General features: G+C 49.5%; 2 protein-coding genes across 5 annotated transcripts in view; both read right to left on the reverse strand.

Annotated features, from left to right (window-relative positions):
- Positions 1–17,081, reverse strand: part of LOC135817582 (brefeldin A-inhibited guanine nucleotide-exchange protein 1-like) — a 42,992-nt gene that overhangs the window by 14,188 nt on the left and 11,723 nt on the right. For 3 of the 4 annotated variants that reach the window (XM_065330798.1, XM_065330800.1, XM_065330796.1), the window contains exons 6-18: positions 9,161–9,226; positions 8,620–8,803; positions 7,426–8,139; positions 6,845–7,121; positions 6,123–6,357; positions 5,729–5,828; positions 5,211–5,374; positions 4,533–4,674; positions 3,431–3,623; positions 2,299–3,148; positions 1,703–2,066; positions 1,154–1,229; positions 673–713 (exon numbers count right to left, since the gene is read on the reverse strand). In XM_065330798.1, coding sequence (XP_065186870.1) covers positions 673–713; positions 1,154–1,229; positions 1,703–2,066; positions 2,299–3,148; positions 3,431–3,623; positions 4,533–4,674; positions 5,211–5,374; positions 5,729–5,828; positions 6,123–6,357; positions 6,845–7,121; positions 7,426–8,139; positions 8,620–8,803; positions 9,161–9,226 — 3,406 coding nt within the window. The remainder of the gene's footprint in view (positions 1–672; positions 714–1,153; positions 1,230–1,702; positions 2,067–2,298; positions 3,149–3,430; positions 3,624–4,532; positions 4,675–5,210; positions 5,375–5,728; positions 5,829–6,122; positions 6,358–6,844; positions 7,122–7,425; positions 8,140–8,619; positions 8,804–9,160; positions 9,227–17,081) is intronic. The other variant, XM_065330797.1, reaches the window with a different exon arrangement.
- Positions 10,410–16,520, reverse strand: LOC135816472 (uncharacterized). Its single transcript, XM_065329671.1, has one exon. The coding sequence runs from the start codon at positions 16,518–16,520 to the stop codon at positions 10,410–10,412; it is 6,111 nt and encodes a 2,036-aa protein (XP_065185743.1).

Consider the following 17,081-nt stretch of genomic DNA (forward strand, 5'->3'; position numbering starts at 1 on the left):
ACTACGTACCAAACTCCGTGTCAACTGCAGTGAAGTTTGACACGGATTTTTCATACGTTGCACCGGTTCTGCTGTACGTAGCATGCTCGAAGCATGCACGAACACCTCGCCACATGTACTCTGTACGCTCACTTTTCACACGGAGTCCAGTCCGTGTGAAGCGTGCTTCACACGGAAAACGGTATGAAAAAATCCGTATCAAACTAAATCCCGCGGCGAAGTTTCCATACGTACTTTGGCACGTTTTACCGTGTGGCAGAACCTCACTAAAGACCGCTTTTGCATACACACCATGGGGTTGTCGCTCAGCCAGGTTTTCCTGTACTAGGCTGAGTGTACTTTCTACAACCGACACTTCATCACTTAACTATATCCGCTGGTTGAGATTTTGCCACGACACTCAAAACTACAAGAAACAAACCTAGCATCATTGCATTGGTCTCCTAGCAGTTCCTCTTCATACACTAATGGCCAGGATCACGGAAATGCACAGAAGAAGACAGACTATTGTATCACAATGCAAGGCCCATGATCCAGGCATGGACAGGGAGACATCATGAAGAACATGACAGGAAACCCCATAACTTTGATCTGCACTCGTCAAACATGCATTACTAACATTGTACTTCATGATCATGATAGCATTCTATCAGTACTACTGCTATTACTTACATATGGCATTCCCATCCAGCAGGTTAGAGTTGGTGAAAATCCTAACCACAGCAAGTATGCAAAATAATTTGGCACAATTAGCAAAAGCATGAGCGCATAATGAGTTGCGTGTATGCGTGTATAGATAATAAATATTAGATATCCTAGTGGATAATAAATATTAGATATCCTAGTGGATAATAAATATTAGATATCCTAGTGGATAATAAATATTAGATATCCTAGTGGATAATAAATATTAGATATCCTAGTGGATAATAAATATTAGATATCCTAGTGTAGTGTGCAAGCTGGCCTGCTAAGACACAGACAGACAGACAGACAGACAGACACAAACACACACACAGACACATACGCACAGACAGACAGACACACACACATATACATACACACAGGCACAAACTAAAAAAACACCCACCGACACACATAGACACACATACAAGTACACACACACACACACGCGCGCGCACATCTCACTGACCTGTCAATAGCAACGACTACAGTCTGAGAGATAGCTTCGTCTAACGTTCGGGAATCCACCTTCTCCCAAGCTGCACCTATACAGAAGCAAGCCCATGCAATACGCACATATTACTAGTCATCACCACGATAGAAAGTGTATTGTAGTGCCAAAACATAACATTATGATGTGTCTCAAGGAGCTATTTGAAATACAAATAGCCAAAATTACTCACATACGTTGAAACACCACATGCACAATATTATGCATACACGTATGTGCACACATGGAAACGGATACGCAAATGCGCGAAAAACGCATATGCGCACTTGGTGCGTTCATGGAGCTATGAAGCCGAGACCTCTGGTCGGCTGAGCTTAATGGGCCCCACCACCACACTCCATTATTCACCCCAGTGTCTGGAGATATGTGGATTTTGTAAAAAAAAAAAAAAAAAAACCACAGGCACACCTACCCATGCCTATCCACACATGCATCTATACAACCACCATTGCTTCAATAGTCCACAATGAGCAGCAGAAGCAGTGGCAACATCACTAGCAGACTTACAATCGCGGAGTTCCAGACTACTTTGTGCGGATGCAGAGTCGCGGCCACTGCCACCACCTCCACCACTGCTCGAGTTTGCACTTGCAGCAGCTGCTGCCACAATAGTTGAACTACTAGTGGCCACTGAGATACTGCCATTTCTCAAGCGCTGCCGATCGTTACCCACGGCTTGTGCCAGTTCCAGGTGTGACACAACATTAAGAACATCAGCCCAGGTGCCCTGCAGGTAATTGCCTTCGGTGTCAGCAACACTGATGAGTATTTTGGCGGTCTCAATGTGTTTTGGCTTCATCTCACCAACACCAGACATGCTTGTTAGTAGCGTGAACTTGGCCAAGGTTTGAACGAAGGCATTACGCTCCAGCTGCACACCACAGAATACATCACACAATCCTCAGCATATACATGAGTACGCGCACCTAGGCATGCAATCCCCCCCCCCCCCCCCCCCACAACCAAACACATTTTAATAGCAGAAAGATGCCTGCTGAGCATCAGTAACCTAGTATTGTCAGTGGTGCATGTGGAAGAAATACAAAGGTATATATTATGGTAGAGACAGGCACATACTAGCAACTACAATACATTCAACATACCTTCGCATCAAATATAGCTGCAACTCGTATTGCTGCACGGAATCCTTCCAGGCACAGAGCAACAATAGTCTCATGAGCGTCTTCACGCAATGCAACACTCAGTGCAGCCAGGAACGGCGTCCATGCAACCTTGAACATTGGTCTGGCGTGTTCGGTGCGAGTGGCGATGATAAAGTGACTCTGAACATGGCTTCGGTCTTCCATCATGGCCTTGGCAGTCTGTGCCATCTGCTCCATCTCTACATCATTGAGTTGCTGGCGTGTCTTGTCAGTAATGCCAGCGGGTGCAGGCGCTTTGGACTTATTGCCACCGCGTAGCGTGATCTCTTGCTTGGCAATCTCATCATAGATACTCTCTAGGTACTCTGATGGTAAATCCTTCTGATCATTGATGCCACGGTTCATCTTGATGTACTGTTCTTTGGTCATCTTGTTTTCCCGCTTGATCTTAGTTGAGTGTAAATCCGTAGCCAGCATGATGATGGAGTATGCCAGGACATAAGCAGTATCAGCACTGGCAAACACTGACGTCGATGCGTTGGTTTCACAGTAGCGACCGGCAAACTTTTCCATCAGGCGATCGATCTTCTGCGCCTCGCCGGGCAGTCGGAATCCAGCCAGGAACATCCTGAGCGCCGGCACAAACTCCATGTCGGTGAAGTCGAGTAAATCTACGTAGCTGTACATAACTTCAATACAGTACTTGTCAGCTTCGCCAAGGTATTCACCAATAGAGACTGGGTCAAGGCGATCATCCGAGTGGAAGAAAAGAGCTACGTCGCTTGGCTCACGACCCACGATGTCTCTCTCCTGCAAGAACTTCATGCCATGCTTGGGCTTCTTGTGAAACCTGCACAGAGAAATGAGATAGGAAAACAGGAATGAGGAAACAGGCATGGTTTGCTGTAAACACCAGCTATGCAAGTACAGAAGGACAATCCGAACAGGGCAACTCGTGCAATGGGTAAGTTGGTTACACCAAGAGTCTCAGCTTGACCATCAAAAGCTGCCTCTGTATATCCATGAGCCGAAATCATCATCACCTCCTTTCGTTGATCAAGAAAATAACATTGGACGGTGTGAATCCACAGGCTGGAAAATCATTCCAGTTAGACAAGGATGTCACACTCACTTCACTAGACCCTCCTCTATGACATCCTTCTTCTTCTTGATAACTTCAAACTCTTCAGGAAGATCCAATCCACCAAGAGATTGAGAAGACGACGCACTTTCCACGGGGCTCTCATGTACACGTCCACCTTTAGGACCGGGGTTCGGACTGGTGTCAGAGCGAGCAAGTGGCAGTGTTCTCCTGGTCAACCGCGCTGGATAAAGCAATGACACCAACACCAGGAGAATAATTTTGAAACATGCAGACGAGCCGGTAGATATACATGTACAATGTGCTGCCGTGGACATGGAAATCCGGTTGCACGTCTAGCGGCCCCACGGTGCTGGCCATGCAGCCGTGAGTAATATAAGCGGTACGAGCACACATTCATTTATGCGTTGTAGTGCACTGGTCGCATCGGATCAACATGTGCACTGCCTGCAACATTCTCTATGCGCTGAGGGCGCCAGCCCCAGTCATTCGACTGGATTTCCATGTCCACGACAGTAGCTCTTTGGAATCATGCAATCCCAGAGTGTGCAACTCTGCATATGGGTACCAGAGTGCAAAAACTCCCGTCACATGTTCCAGGTGCGTTTCGCACTACAAACAAACGTACGTGCAACGAGTGCCCGCAGACCGGATATCTGCCATGATCATGTTGATGACTCACATAAGCTCAGTGGGTTTCTGTCAGGGAGTGCTATTGTATTAATTTTTATATTACTCCACTGTTCATTAACAACTGACAGAGAGCGTACAAAGTGAATACTACACCACATGATGTGAGTTTTCGCCGTTACAGCCAAAGATGAAGGCAACCATGTAGGCTCTTTCTCTGCTGATCAGAATAAGAACAACACTGAGTCGGCTAATAGCTAATTATGTGTTTACTTGTGGGACTATTACAATAATTGGCATCCAACTTCACGCTACGGTGTGAGATGTCCTTTCGAGCTAGTCATGTACGTGTACATGTACCGAACCGTAGCCAGTACCTGGGATCAATGCATGCAGGCCAGCTCAATCTGCATATGGGTAATGTGCGTTTACAGCGGAGTTCACAGTAGTTAGCATACTGAGTACAACACTACAGTCAGCACTGGTACATGCAGTTACTTACGAGAAACAGGATCGCGTGTTAGAGGAAACGCCGTCTCGTATCCAGCACTCTGCTGAGCTAGGGCAGCTACACCTGGTTTTACATACAGGTCACTACTCCAGGCTACCAGGCTCTTCAGAATACCAACCAGACACTCCATTCCCTACACACATACACACACACACACCCACACACACACACCCACCCACCCACCCACCCCCACACACACACACGACAATAGCACAATACATACCAATCAGTGTCAAAGAGTCATGCCAGCACTCGGTATGTGCACCATGCCCGAATGCTAGCTTGCAATCATTAAAAAAAATTACCAAGCTAAACATTAAGTGCGGCAGAAGAAGCATACGAACATTGGATCTTCACTGGCAGTGGCATACTCAACATGCTGAAAGCTACATGACTGTACAATAATAATAATAATATTCGCATGCAGTCCTAAAAATCATGCAAAAATTAGAGATAATTCTAGGGGCGAAGAAAAGCACATGAAGAGGAACTTTGACTTCTCTTAAGTCTTCTTTTCCTAATTCGCTTGTACATGTACATGTACCTGTGTACCCATTACAGGTACACTTGCCAGAGACGTGAGCGGCACAAGGCCAGTGGTTGATCAAACATGCTGTAGACCCTATGCAACACATCAACAGTTATCTAGACAGTGAGATCTGCACTCACGGCATATTGAATGGCTTTCTCTTGCTGTGGTGTTGGATGACCGAGCAAGACAGCATTGGATCCCTGTGCTATGTGAGCTATGTCACTGACCAACCGCTCAAATATGTTCGCCAGTGATAGATCACAGTCATAGTTCAAGTAGATTGTTACAATACACTGGGCATCTGCACACATGAACACACACGAACACACGCACACACACACACGGACACACACACACACAAACACACACACACGTGCATACACACGCCAAGAAATTAGTTAGAAATAGAGACTCCCAGCATGGTCCCTCTGACATAATCCACAGGCACATGGAAGTGTGTGTGTGTGTGTGTGTGTGTGTGTGTGTGTGTACGCACACAAGCAAACAAACACAATTGATGTCTGTGGCTCTTGTTACCATGGCTGACAGGTTGAATGACAGACAGACAGACAGACAGACAGACAGACACAGAGAGACAGCAGGCAGAGAGATGGAAGAAGGAGCAGGAAAGGTAGCACAGCACAAGAAAACAAACCATTGCAGATCTTGCGCAGTGCAAGAGTCACTAGTAGTTTGTGCTGGAACGAACTGGTAGTACTCTGCAAGATGTTGAGGAAGATTTCCTTGAAAAACACCTGGCAGCAGGTAAGTAGACAAAAGAAAGTTGCCATTGAGTTACACTTGGCGAGAAGATACAAGTACTGGTTTTAGATAGGTGCACTTGCCAAGCATGACCCAGGAAGCTGCTTTCAGTCCATCCACAGCATGCATACGTACCAGCATGCATACCTTCAATGACATTCTTGTACGTAAACTCAACAGCAGCCCTTCCAACTATGAGCACAAACGAACACATACTCTTTAAAAACAAAGTATTCCATTTCTAGCAGTTCATAACATTTAATTAACAGCACTTGCAAGACGCTTACTTCAATTTGCATCTTCAAATGATCCTTGAAGTTCGAGAGCAATGCCAGGAAAATGGAGAGTGAGAGGTCAAAGACTTGCGGCACACTGCTGACACCGTTCTTGCTGAGTGCAACACACAGATACTGCTTGATGGCATTGATAAACATCGGATCAGTACGCAGCATAGGGCCGGCTCCTTCCAGCACACTCAGCAGCAATTCCAGGGAGAGAATTTTGCTTCGTAGCTCATGTGAACTAGACACAGCACGAAGAAGAAACAGACAGTAGCACTAGTCTGGTGAAAGCATCCATACTACTACTGTACTAGTAAATACAGTACATCCTGCCAGTCAAACAAGGCACCAGATCAAGTGGATGCATGGTATCTCCTGGAGACACACTCAGAACTTAGCACGTGTAGTCTACAGGAACCAGGTGCATGCAGTGTATAGCATTATAGGAGAGTGCCACCTGCCACCTGCCACCTGCCACCTGCCACCTGCCACCTGACACTGTGTTCATGTGCTAAACAGACAAAGTAAAAGTAAATTATCGTGTCCGTTCCCAAAGGGAACTCACGACGGCCGCTAACACCCAGTAAACCCTAGCAGACAAATATGCAAGGACTAAATCAATTGGTTTCACTACGATCATATTGTCATGGCCCAAAAACAAGGCTCTGCCCTTCACAGAATTAATTTTTTTAATACGTCGAGAGAAATACATGATTGCTGGTACCTACCGTGGATCATGTGATTCGATAGCTTTCATGGACAGTTTGCACAAGGAGCGGAATACCAGGAACGCATCCTTTTGTACGACGTGCTCAAATCCCCAGCTAGCTTCAAACGATTGGTTGGCAACGTCACTGCTCGGTTTACTGCTTGTCTCAGTTGCTGGTACACCAGCAGTGTCTGATGCAACGTAGGCCACAGTATTGGGACCCACTATTGTCATTGAGTTGACTGGAGAGAGTGCACGTGATGGTACTCTGGGCGGTGATTCACTAGCATCAGCTGCTGTAATGGAACAGGACACAATAATAGAAAACGACACATTGCTACAAGTCAATGCATGGATAATAAATCAAGTGTCAGTTAATTAGGTAGGAAGCGTGAGCACCAATTTGGGAGGAATTGACTTGTTCAAGTGCATATACGTCAAATCAACTACACATACTAGTATTCCGCAATTTTGGTATACCGGTATGTAAAAAATCTCCATGTGCTAGAGAAAGCCCCTCGTGTCCACACAAAGGCACATAGCTGTCTACAGTGCATAGTTGGACAGTCTACAATCACATTTCACCAATTGAGAGCTCACCATTGCACACTCTGTCCACAATCTCACTGAGAACCTGTTGAACCTCCACGGCTACAGAGCTCTGATCTACAGCGGAATCTGACCTTCTGGGAGTTACACTTTCAGGAAGTGTGTCACAGTGTTGTGCCAAGCCAGCTTCACTGCTAATCTCTGTCTTGGCTGCATTCGATGCGCCGTTGTTGTCATCAAGCGAGTCGGCAGCATACTCCTGCGATGCTGGCACTCCCTGTAGTGGTCGAACTGCACCGGACCTGCCGGTAGCACTATCACTTGGCTCCGGTAAGGCCGTGCCATCTGTATCTTCACCGTCAACACTTTGCGAACCATCTCTGACAGTACGAGCCTCTTGGCCAGTATCACGGGCCTTGGTGGCGCCATCGCCTTTGCTTGTATCACGCACTGGCGATCCGTTTCCTTCAGACACTACACCGGTTTCCTCATGGTGTGTACTTGGTGGCAGGAAAACACCACTGGTGTCTGCTTCGGAGAAACTCTCCGACTTTGAAGAGGACTTTGAAGAGGAATGTGACATGTTTGGTGATACCTTGCTTGAGGGAAATCTTGCTTGAGAGTTTGGTCGCAGCGCAGAGCCAGGATTAGAACGCAACTCCTGGCTTCCAAACATGGTATGCTGACCACTGGTAGCCGCAATTTCCTGCATGATCTCATGGTCGCTAGGGACAGTGAGTGCACGGTCCACACTCGATTCAGCACCTACATACACATACACACACACACGAACGCGCAAACACATGCACACACATGCACATACGCACACACACACCCACACACACACACACACACGCAAACACACACCAGGAGACCAACATGTCAGAAGAGAGAATCAGAGAATGCCAGGTAGTGTCATATACAACAAATCAAATGAAACCCAAAAGATAACATCAGAGTTAACTTGTAAAGCAATATTGTAGATATTCTGGCCTAGGACTTCATCATACCTCCCTTGCAGTACACTGCATGCACTTTCTATTGCATGGAATGTTTACCGAGGGGTCGTCTGGCACTGGATCGAACCTTTTCACAACTGGCAAAACCAGACTGGTATGGGATATGTTTTGAAGAAATTGATAGTCCTCAGAATGCCCCCCCCCCCCCACACACACACACATTTACACATGCATGTTCACCGCCACGCACCCCCACCCACCCCCACAGATGGTGGCCCAAACTCACCCCCTGTGGGTGACTGCAACACAGACATGTTATTTCTGTGTACCAAGCCAGGCGAGGTACCACCCATGGATGCAACTGGGAGGCTGGGTCGATCTAGTCGAGTGTTGGAACTAGGTGTTGGTGTGCTAGTCGTGGCAATAGCACCTGATTCACGCATAGATTGAGCATCTTGAACCGACTCCTCCTGTAAACAACACGCCCATACACACAAGCACACACACACACACACACACGCGCATGCACACACAAACATACGCACACACACACACATGCAGGCATAGAGCACAAACGTAGGGAAATCAACATCTCAGAACAGAATAATTGTACACAATGTAACCACATACTAGATTGGTGTCAACTAACTTATGGCACTGAAAAACTGATCAGGGGAATCGAAATGTCAAGAAATGCAAGCAACTATCAGTTGTACACTGTTGCCTCAAACGATCTGAACACGTGAAAAGCAGCAGTCTGCAATCCAGTACCCAAACAACACAATATGATACACTAGTGCACACCTACATGTACACACGGCACTGACCTTTTGCTGCTCCATTCTCTGGAAAATGGCATGAATGACCTGGGTGAGCGTGGTTTTAGCCGTTGCCTGTACACCCATACAAAGGAGAGCACATGCACGCACGCACGCACACACACACACACACGCACACACACACACGCACACACGTGCACACACACACACACCCACACACACACACACCAATGCACACCATGTTATAATTATCCTTGCACAATTGCGTACATGTACATAGCTTCTGTAAAAGAAGTTTGAGCAAAGGTTGCAAACTCCACATGTTGCGGTGCGACTTGGTCCCGCAACTAACCATCGTCAGGCAGACCACAAAAACCCAGAAACTCCTTTAATCGACATTACCACTCGTTTTCAACAAGAACACCAAAGAACACACCGAACAACGATCGCCAAATCGCTGTCCCGAGCAAAACGTGCAGCGTGCGTGCATTTGGCTTGCGCTGCATGCATGCACACAACGACGTGGCATAGAGAGAAAATGCAGCGTACAGAAAATGCATGATCATCGTAGCCATAGAGATACTAAATATGGCGACTGCCAAAGTCCGCGTGCAGCGCGGACGAGTGCATGCAACGAAAAGAAAAGCAATAATTTGAAATGCAGAACAAGCAGAAACTAATAATGACTTGCAATGTGCTGGAGTGAAAGAATAAAGAATTGTTGGTTACGGAGGTGAAAACAGTGTCTGTCAAGGGGTGCTTGCACCCAGCGACAGGGTGACAGCACACCCTGTCAGCGAGAGTAAGTTTCGCCAAGTAGATCGTAGCGGAGTTGCCGCGGATGGCGATAATGCAACGGATCAAGTACTAGTAAGTACATGTACATTGCAACCAATTAGTGTGTCAACAATTCTACTTATATAATACATTAGAACAATTCACAAGATATTCCGCTCGTGAACATGGCGTGGTACGAACACGCATAGCAATTACTGTGTCGTAAAATGTGTCTCGACGTAGACGTAACAGACATGCACTCGTGATGTACTTCTAACCGACTAACAAAATAATTATTACACTCGCGAAATGCATAGCAGTAATACGCACCGCACCAATATTGCAAGCGACCTAGCATGTCTTGACAATACTGCCCTTGCAGCATGTGACAGTTCTGTACACAATTCGTAACTACAATACACTAATAGTATCAACGTGCAACATGTGACAACATGAAAGGATAATGTTCAAGAGTGCAGTCTCCTGTCCATTCTCCCCACCTTGATGAACCGCGGGGGCTTCAACCCAACGGACATAGCTTAGCAATAGGCCGCACAAGGCTCTTACCGGTTGCTAGACGCAGCTTCACCACTCGTACATGGTTATCCTTACCGGGATAGACTTCCATTACTCGTGCTAACGGCCATTGCCCACGTGGTGTATCGTTAGATGCCACTACCACCACGTCGTTGACCTTCAGGTCTGGCAACTCTTGCCTCCATTTCTTGGCTGGGTTGAGAAGAGGTACCCACTCTCTCATCCAGCGAGTCCACACTTGACCAATCAGATGCTGCACAGTGCGCCAGCGCCTGCGCGGGCTGAAGCTACTTTCGCTGCAAGCTGGTGCGAACTGACCACCGACTTGGCCGATGAGGAAGTGGTTTGGCGTCAATGGAATGTCGTCCGACGGGTGAGCTGACTGATACGTTAGGGGACGCGAGTTGAGCATGCTTTCAGCTGAGGCAAAGCACGTTGCTAGCTCTTCATCGGTGATATCTGCTCGGGTGAGTATGGCGTAGGCTGCTCTCTTGGCGCTCTTGACCATGGACTCATGAATTCCTCCGAAGTGAGGTGCTGCTGGTGGGTTAAAGTGCCAAGTCACTCCAATAGCAGACAACTTGTTGGCTACTCGCTGCTGGTTGACTTCGCCGACCAACTGTTGCAGCTCATTGACTGCGCCGACGAAGTTGGTGCCGTTATCCGAGATGATATCTGTAGGCGTTCCACGACGACTGACAAACCGACTCAAGCAGTTGAGAAATCCATCGGTGGTGAGGTCATTCACCAGCTCGAGATGAACTGCTCGCGTAGCGGTGCAAGTAAAGACAGCCATGTACCGCTTACACTGGGCTCGTCCTCGACCCTGCTTCGTGAAGAATGGTCCGCAGAAATCAACCGCGGTTGTAGCGAACGCACTCAATGACGGCTTCGTACGGTGACTCGGTAGAGGAGCCATGACCTGCTGCAGGGTCTTTGCTTTCTGCCGTCGACACGCTTGACACTGCTGCTCATACTCACGAATAGCTTCTCTGGCCGAAACTATCCAAAACCGTTGGCTGAGCGCTGCCAAGGTCTGGTTGGTTCCACCGACGTGAAACAGGCGGACGTGTGCTCGTTTCACTATCAAAGTGGTTACTCTGCTCGAGCGGGGCAGAATGATCGGGCACCTGGCATCATCCGAAATATGCTCTGCATAGCGCAACCGACCACCACACCTCAGAATACCATCTTCGTCGAGCTGCGGCTGTAAGCTGCTCAGCACACTCTTAGGAGAGATAGGCTTTCCCCGCTGTAGAGCACTGATTTCCCCTGGGAAGGCTGACTGCTGGCACTGACGTATGATGACATACTCGGCGCTGCGGATCTCATCTACGGACAGGGGGCCTGACACTCGCTCAGTGTTCAGGTGTCTTGCGTTGCTTGAGAAGCGATTGATCCAGGCAATGACCCGGGCCAGCTTGAGGAGGCTGCTGTAGCGCTCTGGATCCAATGCGGGCAAGGCGGCGATCGCCAGATAACTGAAATGAGCTATCTCAACTGCAGGCTTCTTCAGCTCTGCCACCGCTGTTGCTGACAATGCCTTTCCTGGGGACGGCGTGTGTAACCCGGACATGTCTGGACCGCACCACCAGAACTGGGAATCTGCGAGCTGACTTGCAGACATACCACGCGTCAACAGGTCGGCTGGGTTGCGGGTAGTAGCTACATGCTTCCACTGGTCGGGATCACTCGCTGTCTGAATCGTGCCGACTCTGTGGGCAACGAACGGCTTGTACTTTCGGCTCTGTCCACGAATCCAGTAGAGGACATCAGCACTGTCAGACCAGAACGTGACAGTACTCATTGTGAGATCAAGCGAAGGTAGAAGAGACTTCACTAGCTGCAAACCAAGAACTGCGGCCATCAATTCCAGCCTCGGAATACTGTGGACAGCAAGCGGGGCGACTTTCATCTTCGACGCGACGAGACGCATTGAGTCGCTGCCATCGCTGAACTGCTGCCGGATGTAGACGACTGCGCCGAACGCCTTTTCGGAGGCATCCACAAACACTTCCACGCTGCTAGTTGCTGTTGTCGCTGCTGATTGTCGCAGGCACCTCGGAATTTGAACTCTTTTCAAATCCGGTAGCTCGGCGCACCACGCTTCAGCTGCACTGACGAGATCATCTGGCAAGTCTGCATCCCAATCGAAGCCTTCGATCCACATGGATTGGAACAGGACTTTGGCTCGGACGATGTACGGGGCTAGAAAGCCGAGCGGATCAAATATTGTTGCCAGAATACGCAGAAACTGCCGCTTGGTCAGACGTGTGAAATCTGGCACCTTGTACTGAAAGGTAAACATGTCGATCTCGGCTTGCCAGAGGACGCCGAGCGTCTTGATGTTCGGCAGCTGTTCGTCCGTGAGCTCCAGTTGACTTGCCCGATCAGCTTGTGGGATCTCCGCCAGAACCTCCGCCGAGTTAGAGAGCCACTTCCGCGCGTGCATGTTCGCTTGGCCCCAGAGATCCGACAAATCCGCATATAAGGACTTGGCTGCTGTAACATCAGGTGCTGACGTCATGCTATCATCCATGTATGTGGAGTCCAGCACGACACTAGCGGCTTGCGGCATCTCTGAGCTGAGCGATCTGGCATGCTGCTGCGACACGTACTGCGCTAGGAATGGCGAAGCATTGACACCGAACACCACGCTGCAGAATTCGTAAACTTCCGGTGGCTTACTTGGGTCTGTGCGCCACAGAAATCGATGGTAGCGCCGGTCGTCTGGATTTAGGCTGATACGGAGGTACATCTGGGCAATATCGCAGACCAGTGCTATCGGCTCACGACGGAACCTAACCAGTACATTCACCAGGTCTTGCTGTAGTTTGGGGCCGGGCAAGATGAAGTCGTTCAATGACTTGCCGTTCGACTTCGCTGCGGCGTCGAACACGATGCGTACTTTTGTTGTGGTCTTGTCCGGCTTGACTATCGGGAAGTGGGGCAAGTACCACGCGTTTCCGTCGTTGACGTCTGCGGCGTCAACCCGGCGCACATAGCCCTGGCTGATGTGTTCCGCTATCGTAGCGGCGTAGACTTCTCCGACTGCTGCGTCTCGCCTCAGCCGCTGCTCGGTGTTGGCCAAACGCTTCAGAGCAGTGTGGTAGCTAGCATTAGCTCCGGGCGGGTGATCCTTCCATGGAATGCCAACACTGTATTGGCTTCCAATGTGCTTGATCGACTTTGCGACCGTCTCCTGTGCATGTCGCTCATCTGGGGTTAGAAGTGCCGCTCCATCTGCCGCGGGCTGACTGTCTACTTCCCAGAACTTCCTCACCAGCTGAGTGAGGTCGGCGTCTGACTGAGTCATCAGACAATGGTGCACGCTGGCCGACATCCGGGAGTCTCCCGCCGTTTGACTGATGGGACCCACACATGTCCAGCCGAGTGGTGTTCTCCGGGCACTTGGCTCACCTGGACCACCGATGACTTCTTCTAGCGATACATGCAGGCTGCTGTTGTCAATACCAATCAGAAGGTCAACTGTCGACCAATCACTGAGCTTCGGGAACTTGACATTCTCCAAGTGTGGCCAGCTCTTCTTGACAATCTCCCAGTCTACTGGTGTTAGCGACCGAGATACTGCTGGTACCGTGTTAGCACAGATGTCCACGCTTGTCTTCTTGGTCAAGTCAGACAGTGTGACAGTGACTGGCATACTCTGAAACGTCTCTTGGTGCCCATTCAGAGTAGACATTGTAATCCTCTTCGTCTCTCCGCGGAGACCAAGTGCGCCTGCGGCACTTGCGCTGATCAGCGTCTGCGTCGCGCCGTCATCCAGGAACGCGTTGACCCGTATGGTCCGCTCGTTGTTGCTCAACAACACTGGCACAGTGCGCAGTGACCCTGGTGCTGCGCTGACGTTACTCGCTGACATAACGTTGCCGACGTTGTGCCTTGAAGGTCGCTCCCCTTCAGTGCTGCGATCCGGTTCGCTGTGTACCTTGTCGAACTTCGGTTTACGATGCAGCAACCAATTGTGGGTGTCGCTGCACTTATCCACACCGCATTGTCTGGTTCTGGGACACTGCGCTCCACAGTGACCGGACCCAAGGCATCGATAGCATAGCCTTTTCTCTTTTGCCAGGTCCCATCGTTCATCCACGGTCTTTGCCTTGAAAGACGGACATTTCCAGACTGGGTGCTGCTCGCTGCAAGCGGCACAGCTCTCGCTCTTCTTCTCTGCTAGGAAGACTCTTCCGGACGACTCTGTGTTTCTCGGTTTCCGGTCATTGAAACCACCACGTCGCTGTCTGCTGCTGGCAGTACTGGCGATGCCGTCAATGGTTTCCGACGCTGTAGCCATTATTTCGGCTTCTCGATTCACCCAATCTAGAAGAGTCGTCACAGATTCATTGGCATTGGTCTCCTGTACCCAGCGATGATACTGGACGAGGTTTTCCGTTGCAAGCTTCTTCTGCATACGTGTATACAAAGTACCCGTACCGAGTTCACTGGTCATGCCGGCATCCGTCATTTTTACCACCGCCACCTCTAGCAAATCTGCAAACTTCTCAAAGTCTGCTGCTCTGTTTTTCACTGCAGGGAAGTCCTCTAGTTCTTGCATATGGACGGCCACCAACCTCCGCTGTCCGCCGTACCTCTTCTCAAGCCGTCTGCGTGCCGCACTATACGCTGATGGCGTGAAACCCAGGTTTTGTACGACCGCCAGAGCTTCGCCAGACAGGTACTGCCTAAGTTGCAGCATCTTCATTTCTGTTGAAGTTGCCTGCTGATCAATGGATACATCAAAAGCCGCCTTCCAAGCCTCGTATTCCCGTTTGTCGCCGGCAAACGTGGCAATAGAAACTTTCTTCATGTGCTTGGTGATGTCTGTCTGTGGCTGACTTGTTCGCAGGTACTGTGGCTGTTGCACGTTCTGCGGCTGATATTGTGGCGTATACGTCGATGGCAGCTGTTGCTGCTGCTGCGGTAGGTACTGTTGCGACGTGTACGTGTATGACGGCTGAGACTGCTGCTGTTGCGGAGTGTACGTGTATGACGGCTGGAACTGCTGCTGTTGCGGAGTGTACGTGTATGCTGCCTGGGACTGCTGCTGCGGTGCATACTGTTGAGGCGTATACGTGTATGCCGACTGAGACTGCTGCTGCGGTGCCGACTGAGACTGCTGCTGCGGTGCCGGATTCGGTGCAGTGTACGCCGGATTCGGTGCCGTGTACGCCGGATTCGGTGCAGTGTACGCCGCATTCGGTGCAGTGTACGCCGGATTCGGTGCCGTGTACGCCGGATTCGGTGCAGTGTACGCCGGATTCGGTGCTGTGTACGCCGGATTCGGTGCGGGGTACTGCTGGCTCAACGCCAATGGCGCACCTGTACGCCGGGTGAAGTCCCTAGTAGTAGCTGATGTACTTGGTGTACTCTGTATGACTGCTGTGCCAGTGGCCATAGTCACGAAACCCGTTGCCATGGGTACCCGTTGTGAACCCGTGCTGCTCGGTGCCACAGTTCTGGCTGCTAATGGCTCTTGTTTCATTCTGGCTTGGCTAAGCTCAGATGCCTTCGGCTCTCGCGACGCCGTTGCCATAGTAACCGCCGACAACGATGACGTGACCCCTCCCTGGGTTGACGTTGTGGGCGTGTCAGACATACATGTACGCTTTACAGGTGCGTTGCTTTTTACTTTACTCTGGTAGACACCTGCACTCTCACTTACATCCACACCTGGTACCTCCTCTTCTTCCTCATCTTCTTCGTCATACAGTTTCTCTTTCAGCAACGACCTTACTTCTCTGATTTTTGCCGCACGTTCTCTGGTTGCGGGGCTGTGGCTGATGCTGGTGGCTTTGCTGGGCCTTTCTATTCTCAGCTGCTCCAGCACATCCCCTGCTCTCGATACCGCTTCGGCATATTGCTGTTCCAACAGCTGGACTTCCTCATACCAGTCTGTGGCATCACCTTCCACACAACAGGCGATGGTGGATGTGGCAAGAGCACTGAGGCCATCCAGTGCCCTTAGTATCTCCTTCTTGTCCGCTTCCTCCTTGTTTATCTCTACTAGCAGCGCTCTTCTGCTGTTGGTGAACTGGGCCTTTGCCAGTGTTCTTTCCTTCTTCGTGGTTTCTGGCATTCTTGCTTCAGTTACTGAGTCTCTGTCTTACTCTTACTACTAGTTCTAGTACTACTGCCTAGACGTGACTACTATACTACAACTATTACTTCGAAAACCATCCTCTGCTACCAAATGTTGCGGTGCGACTTGGTCCCGCAACTAACCATCGTCAGGCAGACCACAAAAACCCAGAAACTCCTTTAATCGACATTACCACTCGTTTTCAACAAGAACACCAAAGAACACACCGAACAACGATCGCCAAATCGCTGTCCCGAGCAAAACGTGCAGCGTGCGTGCATTTGGCTTGCGCTGCATGCATGCACACAACGACGTGGCATAGAGAGAAAATGCAGCGTACAGAAAATGCATGATCATCGTAGCCATAGAGATACTAAATATGGCGACTGCCAAAGTCCGCGTGCAGCGCGGACGAGTGCATGCAACGAAAAGAAAAGCAATAATTTGAAATGCAGAACAAGCAGAAACTAATAATGACTTGCAATGTGCTGGAGTGAAAGAATAAAGAATTGTTGGTTACGGAGGTGAAAACAGTGTCTGTCAAGGGGTGCTTGCACC

The sequence above is a fragment of the Sycon ciliatum genome, chromosome 5, assembly GCF_964019385.1.
Source record: "Sycon ciliatum chromosome 5, ocSycCili1.1, whole genome shotgun sequence".
Lineage (NCBI taxonomy): Eukaryota > Metazoa > Porifera > Calcarea > Leucosolenida > Sycettidae > Sycon > Sycon ciliatum.